Here is a 17,686-nt window from a genome sequence, read left to right on the forward strand (position 1 = left end):
ATTTTCACTTGACACATACAGACAAAAATACAAGAAACATTTTATTATAAAATATAGAGGAGGGGGGGGGGGACTTTAGTTAATAGTGAGAACATCATTCTGAATTTCATGGCTCAGCTGTGTCTGTAGGTCACTGAGCTTCCGCTTCAACCCAGAGAGAGCCGACAGGACAATGGTCTCAGGCCGGAGGGACCCGCAGGACTCCACATTATAATAGAACCTGTGGGAAGGGAGCAGAGAACACATCATGGTCTAGATCACTACACAGAGGTACCTAATAATTCAATGTCTGAACGACCATCCCTCCAATAGTTGTCTACTCAGTGGGGCAGATTTACTAACAGTGTCTAAGTATTAGACAAAGCAAACTTAAAGTGAACAATCCCAAATAAAGATGGGCGAACCTCTGAAGATTTCTTTAGTCTCTGGTTCAGACTAAGCGATCCACTGGTTCATTTCAGTTTAAACTTGCTCAAATAGAAGTGACATACTCTAGAGTCTTCAGACCCCAGAATATAATAAGCGGAGATGAAAAATTAACCCCTCCCCCAATTGTACTCACTCCTTTTGGGCCTCCTCACAGCATATGGTGCAGTCTCCTTGGTGACATCATGCACCTGGCATATAATGTAAGGCATATGATGTCACCTGTACAGCATCAGCCACCACAAGGAAAGAAGAGTATAAACATATATTTTTCACCTCCCCTGGCCCCCCACCTATTATAATCTGGGGTATGAATAAACCCCCAGAGTATAACAATTTACAGCAAGGCATGTCATGTTGGTCTTTTTAATGTGTCTAAGAAAAATCCCAAATTGTTCGGTTTTGTTTAAAAAAAAAAAAAAAAAAAAAAAACAATTTCGGATATTCGGGTCGAACCCAGCTCATACCGAAGCAGCTCACCCATCTCTAGTCCTAAACTGCCCCAGATTTATCAAAGTGCTTCTTGCTGTTTGATAAATCTGGTCTTCACAATACACCACTTACTAGTTGGCTAATAAAGTTTTGCCACATCTTTTGTTGCATGGTGCTGCAACTTGTGCAACAAACAGGCATGGTCGCAATCTGTTATCTGCACTCTCTCTTCTGTAAAAATGTCTCCTTACATAATTTGCTTGAAATAGTCCCGTCCCCTCCCCCCCCCCCCCCCTTACACAGTAACGTCACCATGCCCCCATTACCTTCCCCAGTGTTAGCAGCATCAGCTGATGCAGCTTTACAAGGACTTTACTGGACCTTTGAGTTCACAATCTAAGGTCCTGGAAGGTATTCACTCTGTGGTATTTTGTATAAAAAGGAGCAAGTAATGGTTACAAGACATGGACATGAACAATAAGGCTAAGTTCACACATAGTTTTTTGGTCAGGATTTTGAGGCTGTATCTGCCTCAAAATCCTGACCAAAAAGACAGCTCCCATTGAAATCAATGGGAGTCGCTTAGGTCTTTTTTTCTGAGAGCCGTTTCTTCAGGGTTTCAGAACCCGGAAGAAAGAAGCAAGGTGCTCATTCTTCAGGCCATTTTGCCTCGCGATTCAGCCTGAAGACACACCCTTCTCTGGACTAGGCCCATTCATTAGGCCTAATCTGGAGCAGAGTTGGCGGTTGGATACTGGCTTTCATTCATGGCTACCCGCTTTTGGTCCGGAGCCTGAGGCGGCCTCCACCAAAAAAACTCTGTCTGAACTTACCCTTAGAAATCTGGAATCTACTTCAGTTTTTGTTTTTTTTTAAAGCTATTGCAGCATTACTTTAAAACAAATGTAATGAAGGGACAGTGAAGAACATAAATAAGCAAGCAAATGGGCAGAGGGGTGGGAAAGAAGAAGAAGAAAAAAAATATATATATATCACCTCTCTGGCTTTCCATTGGGATCGTATGGAGCTTGTGCCTCATCCTCATCAATTTCAGAATATTCACTTTTGGGCCTAGAGGAAAAACCAAGGAAATTATCCTAGAGAAATTGAATGTGTGGCAAAACAATACAATTAACCCTGTGCTTTCTTTAACAGATAACACATGAACCTATTAATTTCTTTTGGGCCCCATACACATGACTGTGTACAATCATTGGTCCATGAAAGGGGCAAAATTCAGGACAGATCCTAATCATGTCTGTTTTGCAGCCTGGGCTCATTAAAGAAATGTATGGGTCTGTTGAGATCACGGACAGCACACAGATACCATCCATGCGCCATTTGCTCACAGACTTGTATATGTTCATTTAAGCTGAGGCTGAAACCTAAGAACCTACAGCAGAACAGTGACAATTTGCTCAGTACACCCCCTTGCTGGTGGTCCTGTTCAGAATCCACACAATACAGCACATTAGGGCAATGTGCAGAATATTATGTGAAAATATAAGACGAAAAATTCACACAACTGTTTTCAACCCAAATGTCACACAATCCTACTGATTTATAATGTCCTATATAACTTCAGATGTTGTTTCTTCTCATGCAATGTGAGTTGGCAGAGGAACTAAAAAAACAAAATGTCCTATTTTAGTCCAGATCCTATAGCTCTGTGAGAAGCACAGACTACACATGGATGCTATGTAGTAGTCTCCATTTTTCACAGATAGCAAGTATTTTAACAAAAATATTACCAAAAAGTTGACCCTGTACAAAGCACATCCCATCAGTAGAATTTGTAATGCCTGTGAAAAACTGACGTGTTTGAGGCAGTGTGTGCATCTAGACCAAGGCTCTTCTGAGGAGGGGTCCAATGCTCCGTTCTAATGATTATATAGCAGGTCCTATCCTACTCCATAATAGAATGGAAACTCCAGATTGGATGATCCAGTTGTCTTCTGTGGTCATCCAAACGTATTCTGCTATAAAATGCCCCCCATGGCCTACACAACTGGTCATATGCATGTAGCCCAAGTCTAAAGATAGAAACACGTAACCATAATATTCATGCAGCTCTAGACCAAGCTGCAGAAGTCCCTTAGAAAATTCAGCGCTGACCTTACCATTCCTCCGGTTTCGGGTAGACTGTGTGCCTTAATGCATTGTCAGGGTCATATTCAAATGCTACTCCTGCAGTAGGGTTCCACTTGGCATGTTCCTTTCCAAACCCCTTCTTTGCATAAGCTCTGAGTCGCAGCTCTTGTCCCTTGCGCAGCTTCACTAGGAGAATATCTGAGGAGGAATAAATATCTTAGTCACATCTCAACCAGTAGTCAGGTTCCTCCATTATCCATCGCTATCCTGACACTCCACCACATGCTAACTTTATCTTCACACACTCCATACTTTGTACCAGTCTGACCATTATCCCGATTAAAGGGGATATCCAGCTTCCAAAAATTAATTTAGCATTGCTGTGGATGTATTTGCAAATACTCACTGTGCAGCCTTTGCTTGGCTATATTTTACTTGCTGCTCCTTGTATCACTGTTATTTACATGCAGTGAATCTGTAGACAAACTACAGTTCCCATGATGTATCTGCCTACTCTAATTTTCTGTGTACCCCTCCCTTCTCCACTCTCCCCTGCAATGAAATCACAGGTAATAAATCACTCCCATTTGAGGTCACATGCTGTTATATTTCTTTGCATACCCACTACTCCCCCCCTCCCCACAACCCCCTGAGCTGCAAACACAGAGTGAGAGCTGGTAGATATATTATGGGAAATGTAGTTTATCCACACCATGTAATTAACTGTGATACAAGAAGCAGCAAGTAAAATAAAGCCAAGCAAAACCTGCACAAGAGAACAGTGAGTATTTAGCACTGCTGTGGATGTACTTGCAGATATTTTTTTGGAAGCTGGAGAACCTCTTTAACTTCATATTTCATTATGGTAAGTAACTCACCATCCTGCTCCACATAGTCATTGGGATCGTTGTCTCTGCTCCGTGATGTCACCTTAAAAATAAATAAATATTAATGAAAGGCTGAGCACAAGGCTGCCAGGGTGGATGACAGAGTATATGGTTCTGCAGGAAAGATTCTTGACAGTCAAATATTGAGAAGATCACCAAAAGAGGAAGAAAGTGACGATAAACATGGTTCTATCTAGTGGTACGGAGAACTAAACTAAAAGGGTTGTCAATGTTTGCCAGTTTTTAGCTGTTGAAGTTAGCTAGTTTTAGATATGTTAAAGGGGTTGTCCAGGCAAAAATGGACAATCCATTTAATGTTTAAATCAGCCAGTGGCAAGTGACCGCTTCAGGTGGAACTCCAGAAGAGACCCAGGAGAAGCCGCTGGGGCAGGAGAACCACGACACGTGGGAGGACACTGTAGTAATGGGAACAGGCAAGTATGCATTTATATATTTTCCCACTGCCCCGGCTGACTTAAACGTTAAAAGGATTGTCCATTTTTGCCTGGACAATCCCTTTAAGACTTAGGCCATGTTCACATCCACTTCTAGTATACACCTGTTGTGAATCCGTGTAAGACACAAAAAAAAAAGTCAAATGTTTACATAGTGAATACCATAGTATGCCTTTTTTGAAAACGGGTGGCAGTCAAAAAAAAAAAAGTGATAGTTTGAGTCCGTTTACCCCTCCCCCCTTTATTCTAAACATGAAGAGAAAAATGAAGAGGGTAAAACGGATTGCAAAAAAGGCATAAACAAGTTACTATCCATTGGTAATCAGTTTGTGTCCACCTTACATAGACCTCAATCTTAAAAAAAACAACAACCCACAAACAATTTGTTGCTGTATCACTTTGTCTAGTTTATTTTTATTTACTGATTGTAGGTTATTATTTTTTTTAACTCTATTTTCTGTACATGGATATGGAGTGCAAGCAACATCAATGAGAAGCTCACACAACTGAGTTTCAGCAGTGAAACTTGGTCTTTGTGTTGACCACATTTACTGGCAGAACAGTATATTGTGGGAGACCAGGAGCCCCTCTTCCGGCATACTGTTGAGGTTGGTAAATCCGGGCAACACAAAGCATGAGTTTCACAGCTAAGACTCAGTTGTGTGAATTTTACGTGTCTGGTCTTCACTAGAAGGTAGTGATGGTGTGTGAAGATCTCTAACACCAGGAGACTTACCGGAATCACTCTGTGGTTGTTGGAGATGAGGTCACGAGAGGTCACATGACGCGTCTGGTCTTCATTGCACCGTACATCAAGTGTGAACTCCACAGAACATTCTGCACAAAACTCATCACATGTACAGTCCTGCCAGGACAATTATTGAGAATCAAGGACTAGAACTATCACTGAGACTTGTATTATATGCACACAAGAAAGTAATGCGTGTATGGTAGGGGCAGTCACTAGGACACTTACTCTGGAGTACTGCAGCTTGTCCACAATATCATCACTAGTCAGGGGAACGAGCCCTAAACACATGAATCAAACAGGTTAAAAAACATACACGACACAGGAAAAATAGTTTCTGAGCACACGTCATCTGTTCTGACTCACCTACTCTGTGCGCTATGAACTCATCATGGAGGACAGAGGAGTTGGCGTCTATCTGCACCCAGTCGATAGCTGCAAGAAATGCATCAGATTACCAGGTGGAAGACCCAGCAAACCACAGGACTCTGGATTCAGTACTCATGTATGAAGAATAAAAACCTGCATACACCATAGAGGCTAACACACATATGCATGTAGCCTAACAGTAAGTAACCCCTTAACCTTAACGATGTATAGTACATTGCATAATAGCATTTTTGTGTGGGTAGGCAAAGAATTGTTTTTATATCACAATATCAGTACAAGAGTCAGTATCAAATGTCCACATTCTGGTGTCATGACAATTCCTGTAAATGAGATAATAGCAGAAGTGGAAAGCGCTGTACTGCAGAGAAAATGGCCAACAGGAGTGAGGTGGTAATAATAATAATAAATTTTATAGTACATTGATCCTTGGACAGTAAATACTGACAGCAATGCACATAACTGGGGGCTATTTACTAAATCAGTAACAGATCATTGGCCAAAGATGCACCTCAGCCCCTCCATACGTGCACCCAGCTCAGCCCCCTCCATACGTGCACCCAGCTCAGCCCCCTCCATACGTGCACCCAGCTCAGCCCCCCTCCATACGTGCACCCAGCTCAGCCCCCCTCCATACGTGCACCCAGCTCAGCCCCCCTCCATACGTGCACCCAGCTCAGCCCCCTCCATACGTGCACCCAGCTCAGCCCCCTCCATACGTGCACCCAGCTCAGCCCCCTCCATACGTGCACCCAGCTCAGCCCCCTCCATACGTGCACCCAGCTCAGCCCCCTCCATACGTGCACCCAGCTCAGCCCCCTCCATACGTGCACCCAGCTCAGCCCCCTCCATACGTGCACCCAGCTCAGCCCCCTCCATACAGTGCACTCAGCTCAGCCCCCTCCATACAGTGCACTCAGCTCAGCCCCCTCCATACAGTGCACTCAGCTCAGCCCCCTCCATACAGTGCACCCAGCTCAGCCCCTCCATACAGTGCACCCAGCTCAGCCCCCTCCATACAGTGCACCCAGCTCAGCCCCTCCATACGTGCACCCAGCTCAGCCCCCTCCATACAGTGCACCCAGCTCAGCCCCCTCCATACAGTGCACCCAGCTCAGCCCCCTCCATACAGTGCACCCAGCTCAGCCCCCTCCATACAGTGCACCCAGCTCAGCCCCCTCCATACAGTGCACCCAGCTCAGCCCCCTCCATACAGTGCACCCAGCTCAGCCCCCTCCATACAGTGCACCCAGCTCAGCCCCCTCCATACAGTGCACCCAGCTCAGCCCCCTCCATACAGTGCACCCAGCTCAGCCCCCTCCATACAGTGCACCCAGCTCAGCCCCTCCATACGTGCACCCAGCTCAGCCCCTCCATACGTGCACCCAGCTCAGCCCCCTCCATACAGTGCACCCAGCTCAGACCCTCCATACAGTGCACTCAGCTCAGACCCTCCATACAGTGCACCCAGCTCAGACCCTCCAATACAGTGCACCCAGCTCAGACCCTCCAATACAGTGCACCCAGCTCAGACCCTCCAATACAGTGCACCCAGCTCAGACCCTCCATACATCCAGGTGACAGGACACATCACTCACCAATAGTAGGCACCTCTGCAATAAACACACGCCGGATGGAGTTGGCTATCCTGCAGAACAGAGAGAAAATTTGGGGAAGGGGTAGAAGTCGGTCAGAAAATAGAAATGGGGACGCACTGGGTCAGGGACTATAGAAGAGGAAGAATCTCAAGGATTGCAGGTCCCGGTTACTTACGCCAGGTCCGTGTTCTCCACAACAAACTTAACGTTTTCGTCCGTAAGCTCCGTGATCCGGACGGTCGGCTGGTTGGCGTACGGCATTTTACCAGCAGCTGAAGCTGGAACCAGAATAGGAAGTGTGAACTAGAGAGAGGAGGCGGGGGGCAGAGCAGAGGGTAGAGCGCCACCGGAAGCACGTGATGCTGAGCGGAAGTGGCGGCCAGTGGTGCTTCACAGCAGCAGCATGGCGGAATTTGTACAGAGGCGTGTGGAGGATCATATCCCAGAGCTCCAGCAGTTAGAGAGGGTCGGTTTGCTGACCGAGAAAGAAGTCAGGTGAGACACCACTGCCCCCGACACTCCAGCTTTATTGCCTCCTGCCGCCAACCCGCAGAACATGGCCAATCCCATCAGCCTGGTAGTGGAGCCCCTGTGTGGCAGTATGAGGGTGCAGTAGGCGCTCATGTACTTTATTGTTGTTGTGCAGGTCAGTCATCAAGAAGGTGACAGCACTAGAATATAAGCTAAAGAGAAGGAGTGTGGACAAGGAGGACTTCATCAGCTACATCCAGGTGAGCATGCTGGCTACACACATACATAACCATATACAGTATATACATACACACACACCTTCATACATCCACCCACCCACCCACATACACACAGCTTACACTCACTCTGCTCACTTTCTTCCTTGCAGTATGAGATTAACTTCTTGGAGCTGCTGAGGAAGAGGCGACAGGTAATTGGTCATTGTATTTTTGGGGGTTGGGGATCAGCAGTGTTGTGGTTGTAGGTGACTGGTCGGTGGCACCCGGGCGTCATTGTCCTCTCTTTTCTCTTCAGCGTATTGGATACTCATTTAAAAAGGAAGAGATTGAATATGTTGTTTTACAGCGAATTCACGACCTCTTCAATCGTGCCATCAACAAATGGAAGGTAAGTGGTGAGCAGAGCATGCTGGGAGTTGTATCTGAGCTATGTGTGCGATTCTAACCCACTGTCTTGTAGGAGGATCTCCAGCTGTGGATGTCCCACGTGGCGTTCGCTAAGAAGTGGGTGAGTGTCTCCTCTATTTTGGATGCTGGTTTGTTGTCATCTGTGTTATACACACTCAAACATGATTCTTCTCCCTTTCAGAACCGTAAGGAGCAACTCAGCCGTATCTTCTCCTCACTCTTGGCTGTGCACCCAGATAAACCAGGTACTACATGCGGCTTCTGATACCCAGCATCTAATCCTGCCTCCAAGTCTCTCACTGTCTCTAAACTCTTCTGTCATTTTAGCCTTGTGGATAATGGCAGCCAAGTGGGAATTTGAGGATAAGCTGTCAACTGAAAGTTCAAGACATGTCTTTCTGCGTGCCCTACGCTTCCATCCTGACTCTGCCAAATTGTATCAGGAGGTGAGTTAGCTCCTATGGGTTTATGAAGCCTGTTTCATATTGTATGTAAGAGGGGGGTATTGCTGATGGCTGTTGTGTGCAGTTGACCGGTGGGTGATGCTGGGTTTCAGACCCCTACTGATCTGATATTGATGAATGAGGTTAGGTCATTATCATTAAAACGATGGACAACTCCATGAGGCAATATAAGAGCAAGTTCACACACAGTTTTTCATGTTTAGGGTTTGTTTTTGTTTTTTTGTTTTGTTTACAGGCAGATACACTCCAAACTCTACCATTCATTTAAATGGGAGTCATGCAGTTTTCTGATTTTTCTGCTAGAGGAAAAATAAAGTAGCAAATTAATGGAAGGCAGGAAAAAAAACAACTTGTTTTTCTTCTGCCTCCCATTAATTTTAATGGGGTCTCTTAAGCAGAATCTGCCTGAAGATATGTCATGATATCTCTCTTCCTCTAGCAGAGAAATCAGCTACAGGAAAGAACCTGCTTCTGAATAGTATTGAAATGAATGAGACTTGTGTTTTGTTTTGTTTTTTCTTAAGGTGAATTCCACCTTAGGGAGCGTTCACACTACCGTCAGTGTCCGACAGGTAGTGTCCGCTCAAAATCTTGCACGGACATTAGCAACGGACACTAGCTGTGTCCGTGACATTCTGCATTCATTTAAATGGAGATCGGGTGCGTTGTTTTACTGTCCTTAACTGTCCATTCCTAAAGATGTCCGACTTTTCAAACGGACAGAAAAAACCTACATGTCGGGTTTTACTGTCCACTTGAAAAGTCGGACATCTTTAGGAACAGACACTTAAGGACAGGCACGGAGTGTAAAACAACGCACCCGCACTCCATTTAAATTAATGCAGAATGTCACGGACACAGCTAGTGTCCGCTGCTAATGTCCGTGCAAGATTTTGAACGGACATTAGCAGCGGAAACTACCTGTCAGACACTGACGGTAGTGTGAACGCTCCCTTAAAAAATCTGCCTTGTTAAAAAAAAAACAAAAAAAACCTTGTTTGAAGTTACCCTATTAGTTATATTTTTGTACATAAGAGACAGTTCTATAGTAGTTTTTTTGAACATAGGCAGCATTAGAGTAGATCTTTTCCTGCCCACCATTATAGTGCACCATGTATGACCTATTCACATCTTTTCTTTTCAGTATTTCCGGATGGAGTTGATGAATGTTGAAAAGCAGAGAACAGAGAAAGAAGACTTTAAAAAAGCCCAGATGGACTTGGTAAGCTTCTCTTCATTCCTCACACAATTGTTTGCTGTATATCATGTCCAGGCAGTCAATCTCCACAGTGACATGTACAGTATTCACTGTCTACCCCAGGGGTCCTCAAACTGCGGCCCGCCAAGCACTTCTGTCTGGCCCCGCCGACAACGCCGGCAGGTGTGCATTTATAATGAAGCTCCTGGGGAGCTCGGGCCAGGCCATGGAGCGCACTTCACTTTACCTATTGGAGGGCACCGCTCCCGATGTCTGTGCGACCTGCTCTGCCTCCGGCCCACTGTTTAAAAAGTTTGAGGACCCCTGGAACTCTACCCTATTTTGTTGCAGATTATCACAGATAGTGCTAGTGACAGATTTCTGATTTTATATACATAGCCTAGTAATCGTGGCATAGATTTAATTGCAGACCCATATAACACGCTGTGTTTCTTTTCTATTAGGAGGAAGCCACATATTCAGATGAAATTCTTAATGGAGCTTTGGCCCGAGTGGTCTATAAAAGCGCTGTGCAGAAGATTAAAGGTGAGTTCCGGGCTATGTTTTCATGGTGGCTGAGCATGCAGGCTGGATCATGTGAACAGTGTCTCCTTCTATTACAGGGGCTGAGTTCCATCTCTCACTTCTCTCTATTGCTAAGAAGTTTAACTTCACTGAAGATTTGCAGAAAGAGATTTTGGCTGAGTAAGTTTATCCCAATCCAGTGAATGAGCATTAAGTGCAGAGAAATAAGAAGGAAGGAATCTTGTCTCTGGGGTTGTATGGTCGCATGATTTTTTTTTTTTTTTTTAATTTTAAACTATGAATACAAGCCCTGTCTGTTGCAGGGAGCTGAAACTCCATTTATTTCCCTGGTGTTTAGTGGTTATACACTTTTAAAGGTAATAAATCATAAATGATTTTGGCTGGCAGGTGTCAGCAGGGCTTTGACATTGGGGTAGGATTAGAATTCCAGGTCTTTTATAGATAACAGTGTTTGGAGCTACAGTCAGTTTCCATTGTCTGTGGATGGCACATTTCTAGGACACACATCACTTCAATATGAGATAGAAAAGTAGATGTAGAACATATGTAACAAATCTCTCTCCATTGTGTGTTGGCTTCCCTGCTATAGTGAACATTGCCATCATTTAGCGCAACAATCTTCTTGGATAATATCAGTATGTGACATGGGAATGGTTATGTATCTTTCCATTGTGTGCTGTGATGTTGCAGAATTGGTAGGCAGGGGTTTGATTATGTTCCTGTTTCAGCTTGCAGAGTCTCTACACTGAGGATCCCCTCACATGGGACTTTTTGGCCCGTCAAGAACTGTCTGCCAAACCATTACAATCTGCAGAGCACACATCAAAACAGGCAAAGGCGCAAGTCCTGTCACAACAGGAGGAGCAGTGCAGCCGTGTGTATGAAACAGCGCTGAGCACTCTGAAAACAGGTGATGTATTGATCATGTAAACTGTCCTGTCCATCGCAATCTGTAATATACTTACCCTTACACATTTATATATTTCCAGAATCCATGTGGGAGCTATATGTGGCTTTCTGTATGGAGAGGTATAAACGGCAAACTAACAGCAAAGAGATAAAGCAGCAGGTATGCCATGAGGAAACCATATAATCAGAAATAGATGCTGTATGTCAGTCCTTTACACTGCACTAGCATTATATTCCCAGGATTGTGGGTGGGAACAATGACTACAATTAGTGGACCTTGCTAAAGCTATGATATGTATGTATGTATGAGGGGTAGTAGTCACAGCCTCTTTCCATGTTACAGTAGAAATGTTCATTGTTTCACACAACCAAGCATGGGTTTCAGAGGTGCATGTCCGTGCAGTTCCTGGGTCTGGACAACAGTTGGATAGAGATTGGAAAATTCTTTGCATGGACTGGATTGTGTTGATGCCTTGTATCTATCTTATTTTCAGAGGCAGGACAGACTGCTGTCTGCATTACGGAAAGCTCATGATGCAGGCCTGTTACCACAAGCAAGATACCATGACTGGGTGAGCAAATGGGTGAGATATGGGGGAACGGCAGAATCTGAGGTGGTACCTTGGAGTTGATGGTGATGTCTTGTGGTCTTCCAGATCTCTCTTCTCATGGAGCTTGAGCAGTGGGATGTGGCAGTGGAGGTATTGGCAGCAGCTACTGACAGGTTCACTGGATCTGTGGATATATGGAAGAAGAGACTGGAGATCCTGATGACCTTGAAAACTGAGAACTTGGAGCAGGTGTTTGAGAAGTCGCTGGGCCTAGTGAAGATGCAGGTACAAAGCCTGCGCAGGATGATAAAGAATAATATGTCTACTGTGTGTATCTTGCTGTCATAACTCGTGATGCCTCTGTCCCTGTTTTACAGGACAGTTTACCATTATGGGAATTGATGGTGAATTGGAGTGAAAAGGAAAGAAGTGAAGAAGCCACAGAGTCTCTGTACCAGGTAAGTGTACCCTGTCCACCAGCACCAATCTGGCACCAATCAAAGCCACCAGTCACTCATCCATGATCTGTCACTCCTATGCAGAAACTTGTCCTGAACCCAGTTGCTACAAAGATCATGAAGGTTAAGTATTTGGATTGGGCCTACAGGAAAGGGGGCTACAAGAAAGCAAGGAAGGTGTTTATTAGGTGAGTAGTGTTCACTGATTCATAGTTGCTGCCCTATTTTTTGTGTCTTCTCTAAGTTGTGTCCCTTGCCCTCTTCTAGTTTACAAGAAAATCGTCCCTTCTCTGAGGAATTCTTTGAGAAAATGATTGACATAGAGAAGGATCAGGTGAGTGTGTACTGTCACACCAGCATGGATGATGGGAGCCATTTCTGCCCTGGAGCACTCAACTCATATTTTGTTGTTATACACAGGAGAAGAGCAAAATGGTGAATTTAAGAGAGTACTATGAGCGGGCACTGCGGGAGTTTGGAGCCACAAAGCCAGGTGAGTGTTTCTTAATCCTCTAGTACAGGAATACTCAACTACTTATAACTAAGGTCCATTAACCAGGATCTACCATTAGGTGAAGATTTGAGCTGAACATACACAGTATTTAACACATTTTTTGGACAATAAGGCACATCTGACTATAAGACACACCAGAAAAATTATTTTGTATTAATTTAACTTTCTCTGATGGTCAAATGGAGTAGAGGGGTCATGAGCACTAGTGAGGGGGACACTAAGGAGCTTTATACTGTGTGTGGTTGTACTAGCCATTATAGTGCGTGGGGCACTAATGTGGGGTCATAATTTGCAGGAGGCACTAAGGAGCGTTATTCTGTATTTCATGTCTTCCCCAGTATCAAAGTATTGGTATGGAAACATTAAATGGTCCCAGCTGTAAGCCAAGAACCTGTCCTGTGGGATCATAATTGTGGGATCATACTTTGCAGGAGGCACTAAGGAGCGTTATACTGTGTTGGGGGTGGCGCTAAGGTTCTTTATATTGTATGAGCGGCAGGCATTAGGGGGCACTGGGAGCACCAAGGAGCATTAGTGTGTATGTGTGACATTAGTGGCCTCCTCATGTTATAATGTACCACTGGTCCACAGCCCCTGTGCAGTATAATTCCCTATTAGTGCCCCTCACACAATATAATGGTTCCTAAGACCCCCACAAACAATTGACACCAACACTGCAGAAGAATTATTCATCTCCTGACTACTCTCCCCTATGCCCTGGTGGCTTACAACAGTGGAAGGAGGGATTGACTGTGATTGCTGACCCCTGCTGCCACTTTTAGAAGGCTGCGGAGTAGTCAGGACCTGAATGGTTTTCTCCTAATCACTGCCAGAAGGCAGAGATCCAGGCCATAGTATGGTGAATGTACCATGCCCTGACCCCATAAGCCATTTACCCTCAGCTGAAATTCCTATTCTACAGTACGCTCTGCTGAACTGTGGTATGGGGCAGTTATTTTTATTTTATATTTCCCCCTCAGATCTTTGGCTGTCTTACATAAAAGAAGAGTGCAACCATGTGGAAGGGAAACCAGAGAACTGCGGTGCCATCCACTGGAGAGCCATGAAAGTATTGCAGGGATCAGATGTGGAGGATTTCGTAACCAAATACACGCTGCTGCAGAGTGGACACTTATGATGACTGGCTGTCACTGGTTCTCTACAGCCTTCAAACTGTATTTCATGTCATCCCCAGTATTGGTATGGAAACATTGAATGGTCTCAGCTGTAAGCCAAGAACCTGTCCTGTTTGCACAGCTGCACCATACACTTGTAAACTTTGTGTACTCCACCATGGCCAATGTTTGGTATTACCTGCAAAAACAAAAAACGTACCATCATTCCTGGTCAGAAAGGCTCCGGCTACTTGTGTGGTCTCCTCTTGCCTTGTAAACAGCAAGTCCAGCTATGGAAGCAAGATCGCTCCTTCCTTTATGTGAATGGAAGTTTTCCTAATGTACATGTTGAAATGTTTCACTAAAGAACTTGAAAACCACCTATTGGAAAGTGCCAGAGCAACAAAGTTGTTTTATGTCCAAGGTTAAGGTTTTTTGTTTTGTTTTTGGTACTGGATTTGGAAAGAAAAGTATGATGCTGTCAGTTGTACTTCATGGTGGACTCCGGGGGGAAAAAAAATAAACTAAAGCATACACCAAAAATCAGTTAAAACCCCCCACTGTGGACTCATTGTGACTATGTAACTGTAGAGGCTACAGGGGTCATAATAACAATCACCCATCTTTCTCATTTATGATTCACCAGGTGCCTGCTGTTGCCTCTGTGGACAGCTGCTCTCCAGTACAGTACAGTTCTATTTAATAAACTTTGCACTCATTGAAGAAGAAAAAAAGTTGCTTTCTATAAATTAGTCTATGAAGGGGGAGGGGGATAGAAAAGACACTCAAATAATTGCTGCTGAACCTTGCTACTCTGTGCTCATTTAATATTGCTAGGTTATAGATGAGAGGCTATCAGTGCACAGAACAAGGGGCAATAAATCTATTAACTAGCTGGCAGCATCCTCCTCCCATCTCCATATAGCTCTATGAGTGAGGCTGAATTTGGAGACAAATATAATGTAAACAAGCAGTCTTACTGAATATGAGGAGGCAGTGGCGAACAGCTTAAAAATGATAAAGGAAACGACTTCTTAAAACCTATGCCAAAGTTTCTTATATTCAAATGAACTGTTCATTTATATAAAGTTGTTTATAAGTGGAGGTATGCTCTAAGCACTCTTGACTGAAAGGAATTTGTTTTTAATTCATTGTTTTTCATCTCTCAGGCATAGAAATCCACATGTAACATGATCAATGGATTCTAATATGTTCACACCGAGCATGTGTACCATGTGATTACTTGTGGAAAATCTGCAGCGTGTTACATTATCAGAGAGTAGATGAGATTACAAAACCTCAACCACATGCTGCAATATTTTCTTTGTTTTTATAATGCAAGGCATGTCAGTTTACGTTGTGGGTTTTCACCCTTCACAAGGTGTAGCAATGGAATTTTTTTTTTTTTTTAACTACAGTAGTATGTTGACATTTCCTAAAGAACAGAGATGTGCAGCAATTTCATACTACAATGAGTATGCTGGTGCTTGGAAGATCTGTGATTTCTGCTGCATGCATTGTTCTGTAATCTAAACATGTTTTGTTGGCTCTCTACATCTTCCAATTTTTTTTGTATGTGGAATATTCACCGGGACAGGATGATATTACTGCACTGTCAGAGGGGCTAGCCGTACAGCTCTGCATCATCGCTGGGTGGACAATATAAGGCTAAAGACATGTACCATCAGGGGGCTTTCTTCTAGTGACGATGTGCTGTGAGGCTGGTCTCTCTCATAGTGCAAAAAAGCTAACAGCATCAATGTGTCTGTAATGGGGACACATTCTGGCAAAGTTGACACTGCACTGCCAGCTTTCCTGCAGCATCAAAAACTGCCAATGTTAGAAGGTCCTCTTTAAAGGGGTTGGCCACTTTCAGACCAATCTTGACAAACAAATGTACAATAAAAAGATATATAATTCTCCAATATACTTTCTGTATCAATCTCTCACAGTTTTCAGACCAATATTGACAATCAAATCAAATGTACAATAAAGATATACAATTTTCCAATACACTTTCTGTATCAATTCCTCACAGTTTTCTAGATCTCTGCTTGCTGTCATTCATTCTGTTACTTCTAGAGGATAAAAGTCTTACCATGGTCATGTGATTTACGGTCCATGGTCATGTGATGAGCACACAGGTGCTGCTCGTTATAATCGCAGTACAAGAATCAGACATCTGCCTGGTAATCATCTGTATACCTGTGTCCTCATCACATGACCATGGACCGTAAATCACATGACCATGGTCAGACTTTTATCCTCTAGAAGTAACAGAATGAATGACAGCAAGCAGAGATCTAGAAAACTGTGAGGAATTGATACAGAAAGTGTATTGGAAAATTGTATATCTTTTTATTGTACATTTGATTTGATTGTCAATATTGGTCTGAAAGTGGCCAAACCCTTTAAGGCTAAGGCCCCATGTTGCAGAAAAACAGCTTTTTTTGTAGCAGATTTTGCTGCGATTTTTTTTTCTTTCACCCAAAGCCAAAAATGGCTACAAAAGGAATGGGTAAACATATAGGAAGCTGCTTATACTTCTCCCTTCTGCTCAATCCACTCCTGGCTGTGGCTAAAAAGAAAAAAAATGCAGCAAAATCTGCAGCAAAAAAAGCTACATTTCCCCAATGTGGGGCCTAATGTTGCTTTCACACCATGCTGAGTAGTATCCTGCTGTAAGCTCCTGTTGTAGGGCTGCAGATGTTATTATTCCATACTGAGACATGAAGGGCAAAACCTATTTTATGTAAAGCAGACCACACACACTACCAGATAACATTACTGTGTCAGCTCTGTGTGCTATAGATTCCTAAATCGTTATGAACATACGTATCTGAAAGAGTGGGTGGAGCGGTCACTACTGCCCTTTTTTTATTATTATTATGCTTTTGCAAGTCTAAGGGTGCTTTCACACTGAGTATACACTTAACTCATTCTGAACGTAAAACACATTCAGAATCAGCGTGTACAAAGCAGATCCCATTGCTTTCTATGGGAGCCAGCATACATGCGCTCCCCATTTTTCCCTATTGCTTTCCATGTGATACGTGCGTAATACATTGAAAGCAATAGGTGAAAAAAGCAGCCCATTCATTTCAATGGGGAGCGCATGTATGCCGACTCCCATAGAAAGCAATGGGATCTGCTTTGTACGCGCTGATTCTGAACGTGTTTTACGTTCAGAATCAGCTGAGCATATACTCAGTGTGAGAGCACACTTACATAGCAGGTTCTGGGGGGGGGGGGTTGTGTAGCGAAATGTGAACTAAGAATATGTTACTACCATAGCTTAAAATATCTTATGGAGGAATATGAAGTGGAAACACTTTTGCCATCACTGCACGCTTTTTTTTTTTTTTTTTTGTACTTTGCACTCACATACTGTTTTTGATATCAGACACCATCTTGCATTTTACATTTCTCTTTCTCTGTGCTTTGATGTGAAACTCCCCAGTCATATGTAAATGCAGCATTACATAGGTAATAGATTCCATATTATTTCTGCCTGCTAGGGATAATGTAACTATTCTCATTTCTATAGTCTCCAAAATATTCATATGTATATAGTCATAGAGGCTGAGCTGGGCTCTTTTGTTATACATGTTGCATGTTATTTTCATGAGTTCTGAATAAGGTCACATGAATTTTCATATAAAAATGAATAACGTAATACAACTATATATTGTGAGAATAAGTATATAATGAAAGACAAATTACCGGAGTGTTGCTTTAAAATTGATGGCCTATCTACTGGCAGTCATTCTGTTTAAAGGGGCTGCACCA

General features: G+C 43.6%; 2 protein-coding genes across 3 annotated transcripts; one reads left to right on the forward strand and one right to left on the reverse strand.

Annotated features, from left to right (window-relative positions):
• Window positions 1–36: 36 nt before the first annotated feature.
• POLR2C (RNA polymerase II subunit C) lies at window positions 37–7,332 on the reverse strand. The gene is made up of 9 exons (XM_075280648.1): window positions 7,200–7,332; window positions 7,025–7,074; window positions 5,406–5,474; window positions 5,268–5,320; window positions 5,028–5,156; window positions 3,828–3,879; window positions 2,979–3,147; window positions 1,855–1,929; window positions 37–220 (listed from the first exon to the last, which is right to left on the reverse strand). Exons 1-9 carry the CDS (start codon window positions 7,283–7,285, stop codon window positions 76–78), a joined length of 828 nt encoding a protein of 275 aa, XP_075136749.1. The 5' UTR covers window positions 7,286–7,332; the 3' UTR covers window positions 37–75.
• A 75-nt stretch (window positions 7,333–7,407) lies between these two features.
• Window positions 7,408–15,063, forward strand: UTP6 (UTP6 small subunit processome component). Of its 2 annotated transcripts, none has more exons than XM_075282250.1 (19): window positions 7,408–7,519; window positions 7,671–7,755; window positions 7,884–7,925; window positions 8,030–8,122; window positions 8,195–8,242; window positions 8,324–8,387; window positions 8,470–8,588; window positions 9,751–9,828; window positions 10,269–10,350; window positions 10,428–10,509; window positions 11,079–11,260; window positions 11,340–11,419; window positions 11,754–11,831; window positions 11,916–12,095; window positions 12,188–12,268; window positions 12,353–12,456; window positions 12,536–12,602; window positions 12,689–12,761; window positions 13,763–15,063. In XM_075282250.1, exons 1-19 carry the CDS (start codon window positions 7,428–7,430, stop codon window positions 13,918–13,920), a joined length of 1,788 nt encoding a protein of 595 aa, XP_075138351.1. In that variant the 5' UTR covers window positions 7,408–7,427; the 3' UTR covers window positions 13,921–15,063. The 2 variants fall into 2 exon arrangements, with proteins under 2 accessions (XP_075138351.1, XP_075138352.1); XM_075282251.1 differs by having other exon boundaries at window positions 12,692–12,761.
• Window positions 15,064–17,686: the final 2,623 nt, after the last annotated feature.

The sequence above is a fragment of the Leptodactylus fuscus genome, chromosome 7 (genome assembly GCF_031893055.1).
Source record: "Leptodactylus fuscus isolate aLepFus1 chromosome 7, aLepFus1.hap2, whole genome shotgun sequence".
NCBI classification, from domain to species: domain Eukaryota; kingdom Metazoa; phylum Chordata; class Amphibia; order Anura; family Leptodactylidae; genus Leptodactylus; species Leptodactylus fuscus.

Coding starts and splice junctions, on each gene's coding strand:
- POLR2C (XM_075280648.1), bottom strand. CDS start 7,285: ATGCCGTACGCCAACCAGCCGACCGTCCGGATCACGGAGCTTACGGAC. Junction 3,880..5,027: donor ACAACCACAGAGTGATTCCG/GTAAGTCTCCTG, acceptor TTTATTTTTAAG/GTGACATCACGGAGCAGAGA. Junction 3,148..3,827: donor TGACTATGTGGAGCAGGATG/GTGAGTTACTTA, acceptor ATTCCTCCTCAG/ATATTCTCCTAGTGAAGCTG.
- UTP6 (XM_075282250.1), top strand. CDS start 7,428: ATGGCGGAATTTGTACAGAGGCGTGTGGAGGATCATATCCCAGAGCTC. Junction 8,388..8,469: donor TGTGCACCCAGATAAACCAG/GTACTACATGCG, acceptor CTGTCATTTTAG/CCTTGTGGATAATGGCAGCC. Junction 12,603..12,688: donor TTGACATAGAGAAGGATCAG/GTGAGTGTGTAC, acceptor TGTTATACACAG/GAGAAGAGCAAAATGGTGAA.